The sequence below is a fragment of the Salvelinus fontinalis genome, chromosome 2 (assembly GCF_029448725.1).
Source record: "Salvelinus fontinalis isolate EN_2023a chromosome 2, ASM2944872v1, whole genome shotgun sequence".
Taxonomy (NCBI): Eukaryota; Metazoa; Chordata; class Actinopteri; order Salmoniformes; family Salmonidae; genus Salvelinus; species Salvelinus fontinalis.
In genome coordinates, this window is record NC_074666.1 from 39,927,428 (window position 1) to 39,950,441 (window position 23,014).

Sequence of the window (23,014 nt, forward strand, 5' to 3'; positions counted from 1 at the left end):
ACCCTCCAGTTAAGGTTACCATAAGTATCAACCTGTCACGTTCCTGACCTGTTGTCTGTTATTTTTGTATGTGTTTAGTTGGTCAGGGCGTGAGTTGGGGTGGGCATTCTATGTTTTGTGTTTCTATGTTTAGGCCATTGGTAATTAGCCTTATATGGTTCTCAATCAGAGACAGGTGTTTGTCGTTTCCTCTGATTGGGAACCATATAAAGGTAGGGTGTTCACACTGTTTATTTGTGGGTGGTTGTCTTCCGTGTCTGTATTGTATGTTCGTACCACACGGGACTGTAGCGTTTTGTTTGTAGTCTATTTCCTGTCCGTGAGTTCTTCGTGTTATATGTAAGTTCTCTATTTTAGGTCTGTCTTCGTTCGTTTTGTTATTTTGTAATTATTCCAAGTGTTGTTTCGTGTTCGTCTTCGTGGTTGAATAAATTCATTATGTTCTCAAAACCCGCTGCATTTTGGTCTGATCCCTACTCCTCCTCTTCGGACGAAGAGGAGGAGAACAAGCGTTACAGAACCACCCACCACCGAAGGATCAAGCAGCGGGTTAACGGACAGCAGCAGGTGTACAAGGAGGAATGGACATGGGAGGAAATCCTAGACGGAGAAGGACCCTGGGCAGAACCAGAGGAGTGTCGCCGCCCCAAAGCGGAGCTGGAGGCAGCGAAAGCGGAGAGGCGGCGATATGAGGAGGCAGCACGGAAACAAGGCTGGAAGCCCGCAAGTCAAACCCAAAAATTTCTTGGGGGGGGGGGGGGCTCTCGGGGTATATAGTTGGGTCAGTCAGGGGACTTGAGCCAACTCCTCCTGCTTTACATAAGGAGCCGGTGAGGGCGGATTTGGAGGTGAGTAACGCAGAGACAGTAAAGGAGCTAATGGAGAAATTGAAGGAGAAAGATATGAGGGATGTACTGGTTTGGTGCATGAGGCACGGCATCCGTCCGAATGAACGTATTGGTGAGTTAATGTCACTGGGAACAGCTCTCCATACTCGTCCTGAGGTGCGTGCTAGCCGTCTGGTTAAGACAGTGCCTACACCACGCACCAAGCCTCCTGTGCGTCTCCAGAGTCCTGTGCGTCCTGTTACTGCTCCCCGCACTAGCCCTGAGATACGTGTTCCCAGCCCAATACCACCAAGCCTCCTGTGCGTCTTCAGAGCCCTTGATCTCCTCCATGCACTCTCCCTTGGGTGCGTGTCTCCAGCCTAGTACCACCAGTGCTGGCACCACGCACCAAGCCTCATGTGCGTCTCCAGAGCCCTGTACGCACTGTTCCTTCTCCCCGTACTCGCCATGATGTGCGTGCCCTCAGCCCGGTACCATCAGTGCCGGTATCAGGCACCAGGCCTATAGTACGCCTTGAGAGTCCAGTGTGCCCTGTTGTTGTTCCCCGCACTAGCCTGAAGGTGCGTGTCCTTAGCCCGGTACCTCCAGTTCCGGTACCACGCACCAGGACTATAGTGCGCATCGAGAGTCCAGTGTGCCCTGTTCCTCTCCCCCGCACTAGCTTTGAGGTGCGTGTCTCCAGTCCGGTACCACCAGTTCCGGCACCACGCACCAGGCCTACTGTGCGCCTCAGCAAGTCAGAGTCGGCCGTCTGCCCTACGCTGCCTGCACTGCTCGTCTGCCCAGCGCCGTCTGAGCTGCCTGCACTGCCTGCCTGCCCAGCGCCGTCTGAGCTGCCTGCCTACCCAGCACCATCTGAGCCATCCGTCTGCCCAGCGCCGTATGAACTGCCTGCACTGCTCGTCTGCTCAACGCCGCCTGCACTGCTCGTCTGTCTAGCACCGTCTGAGCTGCCTGCCTGCCCAGCGCCGTCTGAGCCATCCGTCTGCCCAGCGCCGTCTGAGCCATCCGTCTGCCCAGCGCCGTCTGAGCCATCCGTCTGCCCAGCGCCGTCTGAGCCATCCGTCTGCCCAGCGCCGTCTGAGCCATCCGTCTGCCCAGCGCCGTCTGAGCCATCCGTCTGCCCAGCGCCGTCTGAGCCATCCGTCTGCCCAGCGCCATTAGAGCCGCCCGTCTGTCCCGAGCCATTAGAGCCGTCCGCCAGTCAGGAGCCGCTAGAGCCGTCCGCCAGTCAGGAGCTTCCAGAACCGCCAGCCAGTCAGGAGCTTCCAGAACCACCAGCCAGACAGGAGCTGCCAGAGCCGCCAGCCAGTCAGGAGCTGCCAGAGCCGCCAGCCAGTCAGGAGCTGCCAGAGCCGCCAGCCAGTCAGGAGCTGCCAGAGCCGCCAGCCAGTCAGGAGCTGCCAGAGCCGCCAGCCAGTCAGGATCAGCCAGAGCCGCCAGCCAGACAGGATCAGCCAGAGCCGCCAGCCAGACAGGGTCAGCCAGAGCCGCCAGCCAGACAGGATCAGCCAGAGCCGCCAGCCAGACAGGATCAGCCAGAGCCGCCAGCCAGACAGGATCAGCCAGAGCCGCCAGCCAGACAGGATCAGCCAGAGCCGCCAGCCAGACAGGATCAGCCAGAGCCGCCAGCCAGACAGGATCAGCCAGAGCCGCCAGCCAGACAGGATCAGCCAGAGCCTTCCGCCAGACAGGATCAGCCAGATCCGTCAGACAGTCATGAGCTGCCCTCCAGTCATGAGCTGCCCTCCAGTCATGAGCTGCCCTCCAGTCATGAGCTGCCACCCAGGCCGGAGCTGCCACCCAGGCCGGAGCTGCCACCCAGGCCGGAGCTGCCCCTCTGTCCTGAGCTACCCCTCTGTCCTGAGCTGCCCCTCTGTCCTGAGCTGCCTCTCTGTCCTGAGCTATCTAGGGGGGACCGGTGTGAAGGTTCCTAGACCAGGGTTGGGGGCGAGGATCGCCACTCGGAGGACGCTAAGGAGGGGGACAAAGACAATGGTGGAGTGGTGTCCTCGTCCTGCGCCGGAGCCGCCACCACGGACAGATGCCCACCCAGACCCTCCCCTTGAGTTTTAGGGGTGCGCCCGGAGTTCGCACCTTGAGGGGGGGGGGGTTCTGTCACGTTCCTGACCTGTTGTCTGTTATTTTTGTATGTGTTTAGTTGGTCAGGGCGTGAGTTGGGGTGGGCATTCTATGTTTTGTGTTTCTATGTTTAGGCCATTGGTAATTAGCCTTATATGGTTCTCAATCAGAGACAGGTGTTTGTCGTTTCCTCTGATTGGGAACCATATAAAGGTAGGGTGTTCACACTGTTTGTTTGTGGGTGGTTGTCTTCCGTGTCTGTATTGTATGTTCGTACCACACAGGACTGTAGCGTTTTGTTTGTAGTCTATTTCCTGTTCGTGAGTTCTTCGTGTTATATGTAAGTTCTTTTTTTCAGGTCTGTCTTCGTTCGTTTTGTTATTTTGTAATTATTCCAAGTGTTGTTTCGTGTTCGTCTTCGTGGTTGAATAAATTCATTATGTTCTCAAAACCCGCTGCATTTTGGTCTGATCCCTACTCCTCCTCTTCGGACGAAGAGGTGGAGAACAAGCGTTACACAACCATAGCCACTGGAGAGGGATTTCAATTCTAACCCAGATATTAGGCCTAATGATGATAAACAGAATCTATCACAGAAAATCTTTATGAAGGGGAATGGTGTGTTATATCAATGCAGGATTTTCCTTCTGTTTCAGGATCACATCTAAAGCTTTTTACATGTTGTCGAGGACAGTATATTTCCCTTCCCTCATGGTAACCGAATACTCCTTCAGCTTTCCTGTAAATGGAGGGGAATATGGTGATGACTCACTCAGATGAAAACGATACTATTGACATGAAAAGACCATAGCTTTTCATGTCAGTGGATTGTGGTTGCAAGCACAATGTCAAAAAGTATTAGCATGTGTTCCATTGAAAATGAGCTATTAATAATAAAGTCAAGTCAATTTCCCCTTTCTGCCTGTTCTCAGTATGAACACGTGTGGCATCTAAAATATGAGTGCTAAGAGAAAGCGCCCCCAGGGCAGGCCTCTCCGAATAAGATCATGGTGTCTCATTAGGGAAATGTCAATTGGTATGGATGTCTGGACACTGAACTGCCAGTGACCTGATTGCTTGAGGAGGAGAAAAAACATTGTCCCCGTTGTGTGGAAACACATTTACATTTGACATTTACATTTGACATTTTAAGTCATTTAGCAGACGTTCTTATCCACAGCGACATACAGGAGCAATTTACACGCTACATGCCTGATTCACTGCAATACACCACTTACTATGAATTCATTGATCTCATTATTTCAACCTGGCCTACATTATCAAATCTTAACAAAGTAGAAATACACACAATGTTTGCAAATTAAAGATGTTGGCCTTATTTGTATTCCCTGTAGGCGACGCGGCCGGCCTGGCCGTCTCTCGGCTGGACAATGGGTAGTGGCACAGTGATTGGGTGGGCCTTCAATCTCCTTGAAGCTTAAATCCAGTTATAATCCTTTTCATTCACACCAAGAAAATCATCAGGCATAATTAATAGTTGAAAGATACATTTGATCTATGAAAGCATATTTGCCTTTTTCCTATGCATGGATATTTAAGTCAGGTGAATGTTTAATTGAGACAGAAATGTTTAAATATTTGTTTTCCCTTCCAACTATTCACAGTTTGGGATCAAGTGAAAATGTGTGTGTGTGTGCGCGCTGCTCATTAGCCCTAAGAAAATGTAGTGGGGGGAGGTGTTTATTCAAGGAAAGGCCCAAAGGAAGACAAGAAAAGCAACATGGGGAGAAGCTGTAATGTTCCACCTAGATATTTATCCGCCTTTGGTCTTTTAGCAGCGTCTATCTGGTGCTTGGTCTGGGTTAGAACTGAATTTGAAGAGAGGAAGGGGGCAGCACCGATCAATGTCCAATTCATGGGGGCCGTATCAAATGTATGTAAGTCCCTGCGCCCCCAAGACGTTGGGCTGTAGTACAGCACATACAGCACATTTTTATGCCTCAAAATCAAATGCTATTTGTCACACGCACCGAATACAACAGGTGTAGACTTTACCGTGAAGTGCTTACTGACAAGCCCTTTCCCAACAATGTGGAGTTAAAAAGTAAGAAAGATCCAAGGGTCCTATCTGAGATATATGAGAAATAGCTTATCCTGTAATTATTATTTTGTTTCTCACTCAGTCTCCCTCTCTCTGGCTGAGGTTTTCCGGCTTGTTAATGCCGAACCCTTCCATCCATTCAGATTCATTTTGCGCTCATCTGTATGTTTTAAACATCACAGCGTGAGTGTGCTGCATATTACGTAATTAGCACATCCTTGCTTACATTAAAATGCTGTGAGTGTAATGGGGAAAATTCAATCATAGAGACTAGACAACCTGGACCCTCTCTTCCTAAAATTATCCGCCGCCATGTTGCAACCCCTATTACTAGTCTGTTCAACCTCTCTTTCGTATTGTCTGAGATTCCTAAAGATTGGAAAGCGGCCGCGGTCATCCCCCTCTTCAAAGGGGGAGACACTCTAGACCCAAACTGTTACAGACCTATATCCATCCTGCACTGCCTTTCTAAAGTCTTCGAAAGCCAAGTTAACAAACAGATCACCGACCATTTCGAATCCCACCGTACCTTCTCCACTATGCAATCTGGTTTCCGAGCTGGTCACAGGTGCACCTCAGCCACGCTCAAGGTCCTAAACGATATCATAACCGCCATCGATAACAGACAGTACTGTGCAGCCGTCTTCATCAACCTGGCCAAGGCTTTCGGCTCTGTCAATCACCGTATTCTTATCGGCAGACTCAACAGCCTTGGTTTCTCTAATGATTGCCTCGCCTGGTTCCCTAACTACTTCTCAGAAAGAGTTCGGAGGCCCTGTTGTCCGGACCTCTGGAAGTCTCCTAATTCTTGGGCCGACTCTTTTCTCTGTATATATCAATGATGTTGCTCTTGCTGCGGGCGATTCCCTGATCCACCTCTACGCAGACGACACCATTCTGTATACTTCTGGCCCTTCCTTGGACACTGTGCTATCTAACCTCCAAACGAGCTTCAATGCCATACAACACTCCTTCCGTGGCCTCCAACTGCTCTTAAACGCTAGTAAAACCAAATGCATGCTTTTCAACCGGTCGCTGCCTGCACCCGCACGCCTGACTAGCATCACCACCCTGGATGGTTCCGACCTAGAATATGTGGACATCTATAAGTACCTAGGTATCTGGCTAGACTGCAAACTCTCCTTCCAGACTCATATCAAACATCTCCAATCCTAAATCAAACCGAGAGTCGGCTTTCTATTTCGCAACAAAGCCTCCTTCACTCACGCCGCCAAACTTACCCTAGTAAAACTGACTATCCTACCGATACTCGACTTCGGCGGTGTCATCTACAAAATAGCTTCCAATACTCTACTCAGCAAACTGGATGCAGTTTATCACAGTGCCATCCGTTTTGTTACTAAAGCAACTTATACCACCCACCACTGCGACCTGTATGCTCTAGTCGGCTGGCCCTCGCTACATGTTCGTCGTCAGACCCACTGGCTCCAGGTCATCTACAAGGCTATGCTAGGTAAAGCGCCGCCTTACCTCAGTTCACTGGTCACGATGGCAACACCCACCCGTAGTACGCGCTCCAGCAGGTGTATCTCACTGATCATCCCTAAAGCCAAAACCTCATTTGGCCGCCTTTCCTTCCAGTTCTCTGCTGCCTGCGACTGGAACGAATTGCAAAAATCTCTGAAGTTGGAGACTTTTATCTCCCTCAACAACTTTAAACATCTGCTATCTGAGCAGCTAACCGATCACTGCAGCTGTACATAGTCCATCGGTATATAGCCCACCCAATTTACCTACCTCATCCCCATACTGTTTTCATTTATTTACTTTTCTGCTCTTTTGCACACCAGTATCTCTATTTGCACATGATCATCTGATGATTTATCACCCCAGTGTTAATCTGCTAAATTGTAATTATTCGCTCCTATGGCCTATTTATTGCCTACCTCCTCATGCCTTTTGCACACATTGTATATAGATTCTCTCTTTTTTTCCCCTACTATGTTATTGACTTGTTTATTGTTTACTCCATGTGTAACTCTGTGTTGTTGTCTGTTCACACTGATATGCTTTATCTTGGCCAGGTCGCAGTTGCAAATGAGAACTTGTTCTCAACTAGCCTACCTGGTTAAATAAAGGTGAAATAAAAAAAATAATTTAAAAAAAGTCTCTATGTGGGTGCCACGGGGTTCAATTCTCGGGCCGACTCTTTTCTCTGTATATATCAATGATGTCGCTCTTGCTGCGGATGATTCTTTGATCCACCTGCTATGCAGACGACACCATTCTGTATACGTCTGGCCCTTCTTTGGACACTGTGTTAACAAACCTCCAAACGAGCTTCAACGCCATACAACACTCCTTCCTTGGCCTCCAACTGAAATGCATGCTCTTCAACCGATCGCTGCCCGCACCCGCCTGCCTGACTAGCATCACTACTCTGGACGGTTCTGACTTAGAATATGTGGACAACTATAAATACCTAGGTGTCTGGCTAGACTGTAAAATCTCCTTCCAGACTCACATTAAGCATCTCCAATCCAAAGTTAAATCTAGAATCGGCTTTCTATTTTGCCACAAAGCCTCCTTCACTCATGCTGCCACATACCCTCGTAAAACGGACTATTCTAACAATCCTTGATTTCGGCAATGTCATTTACAAAATAGCCTCCAACACTCTACTCAGCAAATTGGATGCAGTCTATCACAGTGCCATCCGTTTTGTCATCAAAGCCCCATATACTACCCATCACTACGACTTGTATGCTCTCGTTGGCTGGTCCTTGCTACATATTCGTCGCCAAACCCACTGGCTTCAGGTCGTCTATAAGTCTTTGCTAGGTAAAGCTGTGCCTTATCTCAGCTCACTGGTCACCAAAGCAACACCCACCCGTAGCACGCGCTCCAGCAGGTATATTTCACTGGTCATCCCCAAAGCCAACACCTTCTTTGGCCGCTTTCCTTCCAGTTCTCTGCTGCCAATGACTGGAACAAATTGCAAAAATCACTGAAGTTGGAGACATATCTCCCTCACTAGCTTTAAGGGTCAGCTGTCAGAGCAGCTTACCGATCGCTGCAACTGTACACAGCCCATCTGTAAATAGCCCATCCAACCAACTACCTACCCCATCCCCATATTTGTTTTTGTTTTTCTGCTCTTTTGCACACCAGTATTTCTACTTGCACATCCTCATCTGCACATATCTCACTCCAGTCTAAATTGCTAAATTGTAATTAATTTGCCACTATTGGCCTATTTATTGCCTTACCTCCTTACTTCATTTGCACACACTGTCTACAGATCTTATTGTATTATTGACTGTACGTTTGTTTATTCCATGTGTAACTCTGTGTTGTTGTTTATGTCGCACTGCTTTGCTTTATCTTGGCCAGGTCGCATTTGTAAATGAGAACTTGTTCTCAACTGGCCTACCTGGTTAAATAAAGGTGAAATATATATATATATATATATATTTTAAAGACTAGAGCTCACACAACGCCTCAAGAAAATGCCATGCAGGGCGAGTGGCATGAACTAAAACATCCAGTGCCCTAGAGAGAAACTCATTAGAAGGTTGGGGGGAGAGTAGGTTACAGAGTTGGGGGCGATTTGTGAGTGCATAGTCTGCTTTAGTCAGGGAGCTGTTGTGAGAGCTGCCACAACCTATTAAGACACGGGCTGGCATTAATGAAGAGAGTCTGCGAGCGCTTTCACAAACCAGTTCAGACAGGATTTACTGGGAGAATCCATCCTGTTGCTTTTGGACCTCCCTCAACCTGTTTAGCACACGTACATGCTCAAACACAGGCATGAACAAACACACACACACACACTCACTCACTCACTCAGTAAGTGTGTATGATGTACGTGTGCCTATGTGGAGTTCAATAATGTTTATATCTGACTGGATGACTGTCCATAAACATATTCTCCCTAAGGTGGATGTGCAGAGGGAGGAATTATCCCTACTGCTTTCTGTTTGGGATGTAACCAGTCTAATGCATTAAAATGCTATGAGTTGATGCAGTTTTTTATGTGTATCTTATTTTCCTTGCGCAATTGCCTTTCTCTATGGGACTGAAAGTAAGCCTATTTGAAATAGCATTTTATCTGTAACACTGTGGCTTTGACCATTCAGAGCATTTTGCATTAGTTGATGTATGTTTTTCATAACCGAGACCAGACCATTGATTGTGTGTCAGTTTTGGTATGGATAGGTGAGGTTAGTTTGCTCTTTACTGAGCAATGTGCATGATGTTGATGTTGAGGCTAATTTATAGCATCTTTAGAGTCTGACTAGGAAAGCTACAGTAAATGTAAAAAAAAGTGCTATTATGAAAAGAAATGGAGTTATATACATATTCTTATTTTTTTTGGAGGGTCAGGGCTAACCTTAGCTCACTCCTCTCCTTGGTGATGCATCCTCTTATGCCAACATGCCCAACAAGCATTACCTGATGAGCAATGGCGGCAGGTAGCCTAGTGGTTAGAGTGTTGGGCCAATAACTGAAAGGTTGCTGGATTGAATCCCCGAGCTGATAAGGTAAAAATCTGTCCTTCTGCCCCTGAGCAAGGCAGTTATCCCACTGTTCCCTGGGTGCCGTGGATGTTGATTATGGCAGCCACCTGCAGCTCTCTGATTCAGAGGGGTAGGGTTAAATGCGGAAGACACATTTCAGTTGAATACATTGTTGTACAACTGACTAGGAATTCTTTCCCCAATGAGCAATAAAGAAATAATGTGTCTTATTTAAAGTAAGAGAGTTGATTACTTAGTCACAATGTGATACCACTTTTACTGCGCAAGAGCTGTGGATTCTGTTGCTCAAGGCAGAATCGAGCCAAGCCTCCCAAGATTTTTCCTTTAAAGGGGAAATTTGCGGTTGAAACAATAACAAAATTTTTTCCCTGCCACTGTTTCGGTAAAAAACTGAGGGATGGGGCTGGAGAAATGTAACACTCAAATTCGTAGATAGATCTATAGATGCAAATACTGACTATTCATATAGTTTGAAGCATGTTTTGAGGCTATACAGTGTTTGTTTACATTTCTTTGTTTACAAACATTGTAGTAAAACAAGCTTAACCTATATTTTAGGTTCTGATAGGGTAAGACAGTTGAACTAAGTTTATGAGGCATTTATAAGTTATATTGTTCAAGAATCAATTATGGGTACATAAGCAATAAGGCACAAGGGGGTGTGGTATATGGCCAATATGCCACGGCTAAGGACTGTTCTTATGCACGACTCAACACAGAGTGCATGGATACAGCCCTTATCCGTGGTATATTGGCCATATACCACAAACCTCAGAGGTGCCTTAATGCTATAATAAACTGGTTATCAAAGTAATTAGAGCAGTAAAAATACATGTTTTGTCATACCCATGGTATATGGTCTGATATACCACGGCTGTCAGCCAATCAGCATTCAGGGCTCGAACCACCCAGTTTATAAATATCATGAATTTATAAGTTTAAAAAATGGTAGTAGCAAATGCAGATCGATCCTTTAAACTAGAGGGAGGACTGCCCCCTACTGGCCTATCAAGAACTCTGTAATACAACTTTCCCAATGAGGTGCTGAGCCTTCTTTAGAATAACATTCTGCAAGGTAAATCCATTACCTTCATTTGAAAGAACATCGTTATTTGTGTTTTTCTACAAGTGCTTGACTAATATACAATAGGTAAAATAATAACCTCACCAATTTTGTTCATACTCATTTTTAATTTCCTGCATTGCACCCCCTTATAACTCAGTTAGCAGCCCCAGTACGCTAGGCGGAGCTAAACATTTTACGTACAAATCAATGTAGAAGAAGACAAACATATTCGAAAGATGTCGGCGACCAGAGAAAAAGATGGTCGACCAGGGAAACCTTCAGGAAAGGAATCTCAACCTTTGATCATAGCCAAAACTCCGGCAGAGGAGCAGCGCCTTAAATTGGAGAGATTGATGAGAAACCCTGTAAGTGTCGGCGGGGTTCTTTGATGATATATTCAAATAGCTCATGTTTATCTCCACAGCCAGCAAGGCTAGCTAACGTTAGCGCCAACTGCAGTGAATCTGTTTACATAGATAGTTAGCTAGAACATTGCCTGATTCACAGTCTGAGATTGATGGCATTAATTTGTTTGGAAAAATTCATCTCACAAGCCAGAATGTTGAATACCATTTTATTTTAACGTAACGTTACTGTGCCATTTGTGTGTGCGGTTTGTCCTTTTGTTGGTAGGAATTTGAGAAAAATATCCACAGGAAAGTACAGTATCAATAAACCAACTCTTCCAAACGCTGGTAATGGTTTATATCACCTGTCAGAAAACATTGCAAACACGTGCATGTATTTACATGCGCAAATGCTTCAGGTGATAAGGCACTTGAATGCACTACCAGCGCTTTGAAAAGGTTTCGTTAGTAGGGGGCGACAGGGAACTAGCGAGGTGACGAAGATGGCGGAAGTGGATGCTGAGTTCGAATTAAGCAGGAAGTCAGTAGTGACAACAGGAGTATCGAAAACGAACGAAAAGGAATTTAAGATTGGAGTGCAGTAAATTATAATGAATTGCTTCTTGTTCGGATGCATATGTGGGAAACCCGTTTGGTTTCGAAAATGGTGACGTATGCACTTGGAAAAGTGGAGTGTCAGAGTGACCTGAGCTGTGTTCGAATACCCTTACTAATTTACTGTATAGTACATACTTAATGAGTATATATTATTAGTTCATTTTAGTATACTGTAAACGAACGGTATCCTTTCAGTTGAGCATACTAGCGCTTCGCCTGTCTACAGGAAGTTTATTCTGTTGCTATGCAACCTCTTGCTCTCTTATCAGCATAACAAATTACTAGCTAGACTTCGAGTGTGTATGTAAATTCAATCTGGATTGCCAGAGTGTGCTTTGGGCGTTTGTAAATCAGGGCGTTGTCAGATTGTCCGTTCATAAATTCTGAGCGTTTCGCTCCTGGAGTGTGCTCTGGAGGAGTAGAGTTGATCTGAGCGTTCTGACCTCAACTGCAGTCAAGCACCCAAGCTAACTGGCTAATGTTGGCTAGCTTGCTAGCGACTAGCTTGCTAGCTACACAAATGAGAGAACATCTCCCTCTGACCATTTTACTTGCCCTAGCAGAGCTGGTTAGGCAGTTTTCATGTTATCCAGAGCGTTTGTGACTATCTGTGCTGCTGACAACAATTTAATTATGCTTTTTTGCCAATGTTTATTGACACCGGGCACATTCAACGATTGTTTGTAAATTCATCAGTTATTCTGCCTCTGGCAGTCAGACGAGAGTGCTCTGAAATCGTAGTAGATATTCAGAGTGAATTTATGAACAGACCCGAACGACTATACCTCTTAGCTAAGCTATGAATGACGTGAATAATCAAGTCAATAAACGTTGGGTAGTTAGCATAAAGTAAATATACTGGCAAGTTCGATGTACTAGGAGCCAACAAATCTGAAAACGTGAAGCCACGCCCATTTCTGAAGAATTGCATTATGTGCCCTAAAAGCACGGACATGTTGTCCGTTGCTTTTATACTTCGTATTTTGGCGAATGTAGGACCACATCCGAGACATTTTGGCATACTAACTCTTTCCATACTATGACCAATAAGCATACTAAAATTAAGTCACAAATAGTATGGTTAGTATGAGTTTTCCAACGCAGCTCAGGGGTGGTAATATTTTGATTAATTTAATTTCTGAAGATCAGAGGAAGATTGCAGTGGGCCTCAAAAGAATCAGGACAACAAAGGAGTCATCTCAGGGGTGACGAAGGATGTTCAGGTTGAATACCTGAAGAGAATTCCTGATGTGGTTGGTGCCCGGAGTCTGACCTGCTGGGTGAATGGAGAAAAAGAAAGTCTGTCTGTCCTGTTTTTTTTTTGATAAAGAGCAAATACCCACGCATGTGAACCTTGGTTATGTAAGATATGACGTAATAGCTTTCATCTCTAAACCACAGCAGTGTAAGAATTGTAAAGGATTTGGCCATGTTTCATGTGTGTGCAGATGAACAGAGTATACTGATGAACGGTGTGTAAAAGGATGACGTTGTTGCAATTGTGGTGGGGATCATGATCCTGAGTTCCTGTAGTGCCCTGTAAGAGTGAAGGAAATTGAGGTGGCAAAAGTCAGAGCGGTCAATTGAATCTCCTATGCAGAGGCGATTTAAAAGAATTGAGAAAAGAAGTGATGCTAGTGAAGATATAGTAGTGGATACACCACAGCCTGTAGTAAATGTTTGCTGCCAGACAAGAGACCCTGTGTGTTAAATTGATTTTGTGTTCATTGCCACAGTTAAACTGTACAGCACAAGTCTTAAAGAAGTCGAGGAAACTGGACATTATTGTGGCTGTGGCAGAAATGTTTTTGGAACTCAAGGGTTTTACATCTGAAGACTTGCAAGGGGTACTGGCGCTGGAAGACCCACCCTCCCAGGTTACCCTTGAGCCTGTATAGGGATGTATTTATTTTTTAACAAAAGTTGTTTGATTTGTTTGATTTTTTAAAAAAAATGGATTTTGTTTCTGGTAGTTCAGTTTTTTGGGGGGAATCCTGTTTCCATCCCGCATAGGTGGCAGGATGCACATTAAATTGTGTGATCGCCAATATACCATAAAAGAAGAAGCGCTTTGAAAAGTTGGTTTAATTATGCTTTCCTGAGGACATTTTATCACCACTTCCTTCCATCAAAAGGACCAACAGAATGGGCAACCATTAAAGTAAGTTTAAATATAATTTATTCAACATTCTGGCTTGTAGAGAATTTTAGGGTAACTTAATTCATACTGAATGTCCATGGGGTAACCATGGTAAGTCTGATGTATTAGGCAAGCTAGAACAGTGAGTGACAATACTAGCTAGCTAATTATCGTAAAAATGAATACTCATGTATGTTTGTAGGATAAACCTGCTCCTATCCCAGACCGACCAAAAGAATGGAACCCTCGGGCTCCTCCGGAGTTTGTGCGGGATGTGATGGGTAAGCTTGCAAACTTTAGCTAAATACCTGTGGCGGATTAATTTGTCAATTGTCAGGCAAGGGCATGTGCAAGTTATTTTTTTGCAGCCAAAGAGTCGAGCGAGCTCTGCAAGAATGATGGTTATTTATCTTGCAAGACTCGTTATCTACGCACATACACACTATCACATTATTAGGTAGGCAATGGCATGTTGGCACAGTTCCGGCACTGGAAATCTTACCCCCTACTACGGAGTTGATTTTAATAAAATCACTTCTAGCCCGCTGATGAGATGTGAAATGAATTTCCCCCTCCTCCAGGCTCCAGTGCAGGGGCTGGCAGTGGAGAGTTCCATGTGTACAGACACCTTCGCAGGCGAGAGTATCAGAGACAGGACTTCTTGGACAAGATGACTGAGAAGGTGGGCAGCTGACCTTATCGTTTCTCTTGGGAACCAATTTCTTTTAAACGGTAGGGTTCAGCAAACTCTTTCCTTTTTCTTGCAGCAAAAGATGGATTTGGACTATCTTGACAAGGTGTCAGATAACCAACAGGCAGCTGATGAAAGAACAGCCAAACGCAGGAAGAAAAGGTTGGTACATTAATCAAGGACCCACTAAAAATAAAATCTATAGAGCCTATTGCTTTTATTCTCTGCTGTAAACTTTATACTTGCTGGTTTGTTACATTACACGTTTGTGTATTTCAGGGAAAAGCTGAAGCAGAAGAAGCTTATGGCAAAGAAAGCCAAGCAGGAAGCCAACAACGTTGAAGGTAAATTAAAGAAATAATATTTAAGTGATAGATTTCATTGAAACATGTCCCCTTCAGACTTTAAGTGTGATGAAAGAGCAAGTCCACTACTTGTGTTGCTATGGCCAGTGCAGCAGCTAAATTGTACTCGCATATTACGCTACAGCAGGGTTTTTCTGGATCAGAAAGGGGCTAAGGTGGAGGGTGTGGCAATGGGCGTGGTCAGCAATGGGCGTGGCGTTGTAGAGACATTTTTGTAATTTAAGCCAATTTCCTGCAATTCTACATATTCTGCCATGAAGCTGAGAGAAGATTTTGCAGTTTTTTAAGCTAATTTCCTTTTGCCATGGCTAATGCTTTATTTTGCTCAAACATGATAAAATCAATATTGCTAAATTCATTGTTTTTGGAATTTTAAATTCTCCTATCTAGATTTTATTTAGGTGATTGTTGTCAAAGATTATAAAAAAATAGGTAAATTGTCTTAAGTAACTATACAGTGCATTCAGAAAGTATTCAGAACCCTTGACTTTTTCTTTCTATTTTGCTATGTTACAGCTTAATTCTAAAATTGATTAAATTGTTTTCCCCTCATCAATCTATCCCATAAGGACAAAGCAAAAACTGATTTATCACATTTACATAAGTATTCAGACCCTTTATTTAGTACTTTGTTGAAGCACCTTTGGCAGCGACTATAGCCTTGTGACTTCTTAGCACACCTGTATTTGTGGAGTTTCTCCCATTCTTCTCTGCAGATCTTCTCAAGCTCTGTCAGGTTGGATAGGGAGTGTCGTTCCACAGCTATTTTCAGGTCTCTCCAGAGATGTTCGATCGGGTTCAAGTCCGGTCTCTGGCTGGGCCACTCAAGGTCACTCCTGCATTGTCTTGGCTGTATGCTTTGGGTCGTTGTCTTGTTGGAAGGTGAACCTTCACCTCAGTCTGAGATACTGAGCGCTCTGGAGCAGGTTTTCATCGGAGCTCTTTGTACTTCGCTCCGTTCATCTTTCCCTCAATCCTGACTAGTCTCCCAGTCCCTGTCGCTGAAAAGCATCCCCACAGCATGATGCTGCCACCACCGTGCTTCACCGCAGGGATGGTTCCAGGTTTCCTCCAGATGTGGCATTCAGGCCAAAGAATTCAATCTTGGTTTCATCAGACCAGAGAACCTTGTTTTTCATGGTCAGAGTCCTTTAGGGACAATTTGGCAAGCTCCAAGCGGGTTGTCGTGTGCCTTTTACTGAAGAGTGGCTTCCGTCTGGCCACTCTACCATAAAGGCCTGATTGGTGGTGTGCTTCAGAGATGGGAGAACCTTCCAAAAGGACAACCATTTCCACAGAGGAACTCTGTCAGTGACCATCGGGTTCTCGGTCACCTTCCTGACTAAGGCTCTTCTCACCCTATTGCTCAATTTGGCTGGGCGGCCAGCTCTAGGAAGAGTCTTGGTGGTTCCAAGCTTCTTCCATTTAAGAATGATGGAGGCCACTGTGTTCTTAGGGACCCTTCAATGCTGCAGACATTTTTTGGTACCCTTCCCCAGATCTGTGCCTCGACACAATCCTGTCTCGGAGCTCTACGGACAATTCCTTTGACCTCATGGCTTGGTTTTGCTCTGACACACACTGTCAACTGTGGGAGCTTGTATAGACAGGTGTGTTTCTTTCCAAATTAATTGAATTTACCACAGGTGGACTCCGAGTTGTAGAAACATCTTCAAGGATGATCAATGGAAACAGGATGCACCTGAGCTCAATTTTGAGTCTCCTAGCAAAGGGTTTGAATACTTATGTATTCGGCAGGTAGCCTAGTGGTTAGAGCGTTGGGCCAGTAACCAAAAGGTTGTAAGAATAAGAACTAACTTGCCTAGTTAAATCAAGGTTTAAAAAAAAAAAAAAAAAAAGGTATTTCTGTTTTCTGTTTGCAAACATTTCTAAAAACCTGTTTTTGCTTTGTCATTATGAGATATTGTGTATAGATTGCTTGAGGACATTTGTGACTGACTGGCTCAGTGACTGACTGGCTCAAAACTTGAAATAGTTTTTTTTTTACATTGGATAAAAGCAGAGACTCAGAGCTACAAAATGTTATATCATACACTACAGTTGAGGAACAATGGGAAAGTAATTTTGCTTTTGAGAAAATGGAATTTGAATGTTTTGGTACTACTATTGGAGAGCCCTTTGTGTACCTCCATTCTGTACCGTTCACACCCTCTTAAGCTTTAGCCCCACCCTTCTCTTTAAGGTTTGATCCTAATGTACTAACAGCAGTCAAGCACCCAAGCTAACTTGCTAGCTGTTTCCAGACATTTTAAGTGCGAGAGAACAGCTCACTGAACATTACTCGACCTAGCAGAGCTGGTAAGGCTGTTATGTTATCCAGAGTGTTGGTGACTGCAACTGTGTTGTCAGATCGCAAATTCAGAGCGTTTCACGTTGAGTGTACACTGGATGAGCTAACTGACTAACATTGGCTAGCTTGCTAGCTATTTCCAGACACATAATAAGAACACCCCATTCTGACCATTTTACTCACGCTAGCAGAGCTGGTTAGGCTATTTTGATGTTATCCAGAGCGTTGCTGACTAACTGTGCTGCTGGCAACAATTTAATTACACTTTTTTGCCAACGTTTACTGACACTGGCCACATTTAACGGGTGTTGAGCGTTCGTAAATCATCAGTTAATCTACGCTCTCTGGCACACTGAGACGAGAGTGCTTTGAAATCGGAGTGGATGGCCAACATGAATCTGCATGTAACTAACCAACCAGGTTTAATGTAAGCTAGATAACATTAGGCTATAGGTAGCCAAGCAAATAGCTGAGATACGAATAATAATGTCATACACATTTGGCTAAAGTTAGCTAGTTAAACAATGAACAATCACAATTCATGACTTTATTATTCTGCCTGAATCTGCAGGTGATAAACTTCTTACGGCTGAAATCCCGTTAACGGGATCGATTTGACAACAGCCAGTGGAAGTGCAGGGCGCCAAATTCAAACAACAGAAATCTCACAATTAAAATTCCTCAAACATACAAGCATTATACACCATTTTAAAGATAAACTTGTTGTTAATCCCACCACAGTGACCAATTTCAAAAAGGCTTTACGACGAAAGCACACTATCTGATTATGTTAGGTCAGCGCCTAGTCACAGAAAAACACAGCCATTTCCAGCCAAAGAGGGGAGTCACAAAAAGCAGAAATAGAGAAAATTAATCATTAACCTTTGATCTTCATCAGATGGCACTCATAGGACTTCATGTTACACAATACATGTATGTTTTGTTCGATAAAGTTCATATTTATATCCCAAAATCTCAGTTTACATTGGCGCGTTATGTTCAGTAGTGCTTTGCCTCCAAAACATCCGGTGATTTTGCAGAGAGCCACATCAATTTACAGGAATACTCATCATAAATGTTAATGAAAATACAAGTGTTATGCATGGAATTAAAGATATACTTCTCCTTAATGCAAACGCTGTGTCAGATTTCAAAAAGCTTTATGGCAAAAGCACACCATGCAATAATCTGAGTACAGCGCTCAGGCACCAAAACAAGCCATACAGAGACAGGCCATGTTGTGGAGTCAACAAAAGTCAAAAATGGCATTATAAATATTCACTTACCTTTGATGATCTTCATCGGAATTCACTCCCAGGAATCCCAGTTCCACAATAAATGTTCGTTTTGTTCGATAAAGTTCATCTTTATGTCCTAATACCTAATTTTTTGTTAGCGCGTTTTGTTCACCAATCAAAATTCACAAGGTGCGGGCAAGTCCAGACAAAGTCAAAACAGTTCGATTACAGTTCGTAGAAACATGTCAAACGATGTATAGAATCAATCTTTAGGATGTTTTTATCATAAATCTTCAATAATGTTTCAACTGGACAATTCCTTTGTCTTTAGAAATGAAAAGGAACAGAGCTCACTCTCACGGCCAAGTGCCTGATTTAGCTCATGGCATTCCGCCAGACCTCTTAGTCAAACAGCTCTTATTCGCTCCCCCTTCACAGTAGAAGCCTGAAACAAGGTTCTAAAGACTGTTGACATCTAGTGGAAGCCGTAGGAAGTGCAATCGGACCAAATGTACACTATCTTGGATAGGCAAAAACTTGAAAACCTACAAACCTCAGATTTCCCACTTCCTGGTTGGATTTTTTCTCAGGTTATTGCCTGCCATATGAGTTCTGTTATACTCACACACATCATTCAAACAGTTTTAGAAACTACAGAGTTTTCTATCCAAATCTACTAATAATATGCATATCTTAGCTTCTGGGCCTGAGTAGCAGGCATTTTACTCTGGGCACGCTTTTCATCCGAACGTGGAAATAGCGCCCCCCAGCCATAAGAAGTTAACCAACCAGGTTCAATGTTAGCTAGCCAAGCAACATTAGGCTTGCCAAGCAAATGGCTCTTTCTGTCAATTTTAAACTTGTAATATCTGAAAATGTAGCTAGCTAGACTATCTTACACATATACATCATTCATGGTTGGATGCATCTCCTGTCGGATGCCATGGTTGCCCGTAGTTTGAAGATGTAATCCGGAGACAGGTGTTCTCAATTTCCTTAGCTATCATACTCGAATTGCACATATTTTTTAAAACTCAGTCCTCCAGAAAGTGGAGAGCAACACTTATGTAGTTTTAGTACACCATTTTTTTAAAAGCCGCATTAGACAGGATTACCTAGACATACTGACCAGCTCAAATAGACAGAAGCATGCTATATGGCAGACCAATCCAAACTCATCTCTCGGCATGTCCAGCCCACTCATTATCTCAGCCAATCATGGCTAACGGGAAGGTTGCTGACTTTCTGTGGCTAAACCAACTAGGCTCGTAATTTAACAAATGCCTTCTCGAACATGTGAACATTCATGTGCCTTTACAACAAACTTTTATGCCATCTGTAAATACGAATAAAAGACAGCAACCTTCGTCTTGTGCCGAAATGCGCATATGCAGGCCGTCATCAAAAGGGACTGCTTTCAATAGTTGTTTTTGACGGGGAGGAAAGCATGTCAGTTTGTCACTTTTTCATGATGTTGGAGTAATAACATGTTCAAATACTTAAGACATTGGCTTGAATCTAGGTTGTGCCTTTTAGATTGAGAAAATTAATAACTAAGGAAGATTTTTTTTCACTTCTCTCATTGACTTCTCAAACCCCAAATCCAGACCTGGTCTGCTTTGCAAGCGTTCCTGGAAGTCTTGCAATGTTGCGTCTCTAGGTTTAGAAACTCCGTGACAATGCTCTGATCATTGGCTGATCGCTCCCAACCAATGTTGGTTAATGTTGCATAGGCTTAAGTTTAAGTCATGTTTAAAAAAAAATCTGAGCGTTAGATCTCGGCTTGCATTTTAACTCGGTGATCTTGAAAAAGGTTGGTGACCACTGTTCTACAATTTTCCCTGTTAACACTATCAACATTTCCCTTTACTGTGGAAATTGTGATTGAATCAATGCATTATTAGCCATTTTATATGCAACAAAAGGAACTATGCAAGAGATTTTGTTGTTGGCAGAACGCATCGGAGATGGATTCTATTGCATTGGTACACACGACTCAGCCCGTACTCTACACAGACCGGTGGGGCATAACCAATCAGAGCTGCAGTAGGCCTTTATGCAAATAGACCATTTCCATATGGATCTGTGCCATTTACTTTTAACTGGACTGTGTTTACAGCATACGTGGTAGTGAGTAGATATGCTTGTTTTGAGTTTAAAGCGAGAGCAGTATGTAGCCACGTTTGCACATTTTGTTCATCAAATTTATTTATATAGCCCTTCTTACGTCAGCTGATATCTCAAAGTGCTGTACAGAAACCCAGCCTAAAACCCCAAACAGCAAGCAAAGCAGGTGTAGAAGCAATTTTCATGTCCTTTGCTAGTTAGTTAGTAGCCCAGTTTTATCATTTGTAGTCAGCAATAGGGGAATGATTGCTTCCTACAAGAGCACAGAACGTGTACATTTCTAGGCATCTTTGAAAAGAGTCAGGTAAAGAGCTTTAAAAAAAAAAAAAAAAAAAAAACCTTATAGTGGCAGTGTTGTATTATTTTGTAAAGTGGTTTCTTGCATCAACAAAACATTTTCAGTCGCCTCCTTGTCTAAAGGACAAGTGGATAAACAGGTTAATGTCAAGCCCTGCATGTTTTTTTTCAAGTCTTATGGAATGTAGGCTTACAATGAACAGCATTTTTTTGTGGAACATTACTCCCAACCCATAGGAATCTCCACCCAGTTTACATTCAAATGGCAGAAGCCCTCAATGGTAATGTCCATGCCAAAATGGATATAACTCCTCTAGAGCCCTCTTTTTACCTTTTATGGTGTAAAGTGACGCGGGAGGGGAAACATATAATCCAAAGACACTTCTATGAGTGGTCTGATGCATTTGTTAGATTACGAGCATTTAAGTGCAACATTGGTAGCGATGGTTTTGGAAAACAGCTTAGATTGAACACTAAACCCGGCCCAGTACAGTTTCTTAGTGGAAAATGGTAAAGGTAATAAGTTATGGCAGAAGAGACTGATTTTTACATTGTCCCCTCTGTTCAGATTCTGAGAAGTCCTCCTCCAGCGGTGAAGAGGACGACCAGGAGAGGGAGGCTGAGGATGATGCAGAGGCGCCCAGCTTCGTCATGGGGAAGAGGTGAATGCCTGCCACCGGGTCATGAGACACACTTCAGGAAGAAATTGAACAGGGGGGTCAATATCGAATACCTGTTTAGAAATTAACACAGCTGAGCAACACAGCCCAGCTTTTATCAATGTCATGAACTCCATAGACATCTGAGAGAGAACAAAGGGAGATGAGCCTATGTTAGGGAACTGACATTCTTCCAAACTCATGTTTATAGTTTAGAGCCATGTTACCTGGCCCTGGTCCTCGGGTACCGCCAACAGTACACATTTTTTGTTGTAGCCCTGGACAAACACACCTCATTCAACTCATTGAGGGCTTGATGATTAGTTGACAAGTTGAAACAGGTGTGCTTGTCAAGGGTTACAAGAAAAATGTACTGTTGGGGGTACTCAAGGAACAGGGTTGGGGAACACTGGTTTTAGAGGACCTCGTTCCAATTCAGTGAATCGAGGTTGACAAAGCTGGGTTTCGCATTTATTAGGCACCAAACGGAAGAAAACTGACTGAAACAGGGAGGGAATACCTGAACTTGAAATGCTCCTATAAGAAATACATATTTTGGTTTTCTGTTGCAAAACCTTTTGCTACAGTGTGCCCTAATGAATGCAATAATACAGGTGTCTCTCATTTGAAACATTTTCCTTTTGTGTGGTAGTATAATTGCTCACTTGTTAATTTTTTTATACTGTACTTGTGTATATATTTTTAATAAACATCTGGGAAGAATAAGGCCTATATTTGCTGTATTTTCCTCCTGTAGAATCTTCTGGAATAGTTTATTACTAAATGATAGCCCAATTTCATAAGCCATACATTTACTTAAGGACAAGCATTGTCAAGCTATTTTCACAGTGCTGATCAGGACATAACTCCTATAAGGGTCACCACTCTTGAAATGAATTTGGGGAAGGATAATGGATTTCTTTGAGTATTTGTTCTAAGAGGAAAGCAGATGCTTGTATTAGGATTTTTATAGAGAAGTGCTTGCAGTAATAACCTGGGTAAAACATGGATCTGCAATTACTTTACCAGGAAGCAATCATTGCAGGGTATGTTGTCATCTTTATTGCATGTGTCTTGTTCATCCAATGACATACAGTACCAGTAAAAAATTTGGTCACCTACTAATTCAAAGGTTTTGCTTTCCAAGGGTTTAACTATTTTATACATTGTCAAACTATGAAATTACGCATGGAATCATTTAGTATCCAAAAAGTGTTCAACAAATCAAAATGAGATTCTTCAAAGTATTATCTGGAATGCTTTTCCAACAGTCTTGAAGGAGTTCCCACATATGCTGGGCACTTGTTGGTTGCTTTTCCTTCACTCTGCGGTCCAACTCATCCCAAACCATCTCAATTGGGTTGAGGTCAGGTGATTGTGGAGGCCAGGTCATCTGATGCAGCACTCCTTCCCTCTCCTTCTTGGTCAAATAGCCCTAACGCAGCCTGGAGGTGTGTTGGGTCATTGTTCTGTTGAAAAACAAATGATAGTCCCAGTAAGCGCAAACCAGATGGGATGGTGTGGCAATGCTGGTTAAGTGTGCCTTGAATTCTAAATAAAATCACCAACAGTGTCACCAGCAAAGCACATCACACCTCCATGCTTCATGGTGGGAACCACACATGCGGAGATCATCCGTTCACCTACTCTGCATCTCACAA

At 43.8% G+C, this 23,014-nt stretch overlaps 1 protein-coding gene across 1 annotated transcript; it reads left to right on the forward strand.

Moving 5' to 3' along the window:
- The first annotated feature begins 10,766 nt into the window (after positions 1 to 10,766).
- Positions 10,767 to 22,079, forward strand: LOC129818638 (PRKR-interacting protein 1 homolog). Its single transcript, XM_055874738.1, has 6 exons — positions 10,767 to 10,925; positions 13,868 to 13,946; positions 14,247 to 14,347; positions 14,433 to 14,518; positions 14,636 to 14,700; positions 21,263 to 22,079. The coding sequence occupies exons 1-6, from the start codon at positions 10,797 to 10,799 to the stop codon at positions 21,358 to 21,360; spliced, it is 558 nt and encodes a 185-aa protein (XP_055730713.1). The 5' UTR covers positions 10,767 to 10,796; the 3' UTR covers positions 21,361 to 22,079.
- The last annotated feature ends 935 nt before the right edge of the window (positions 22,080 to 23,014 follow it).

Bases quoted from the DNA above. Each gene is read 5' to 3' on its own strand.
- LOC129818638 (XM_055874738.1), top strand. From the start codon at position 10,797: ATGTCGGCGACCAGAGAAAAAGATGGTCGACCAGGGAAACCTTCAGGA. The intron at 10,926-13,867 runs GTAAGTGTCGGC...GTATGTTTGTAG, and splicing joins AGAGATTGATGAGAAACCCT to GATAAACCTGCTCCTATCCC. The intron at 14,348-14,432 runs GTGGGCAGCTGA...TTTTTCTTGCAG, and splicing joins TGGACAAGATGACTGAGAAG to CAAAAGATGGATTTGGACTA.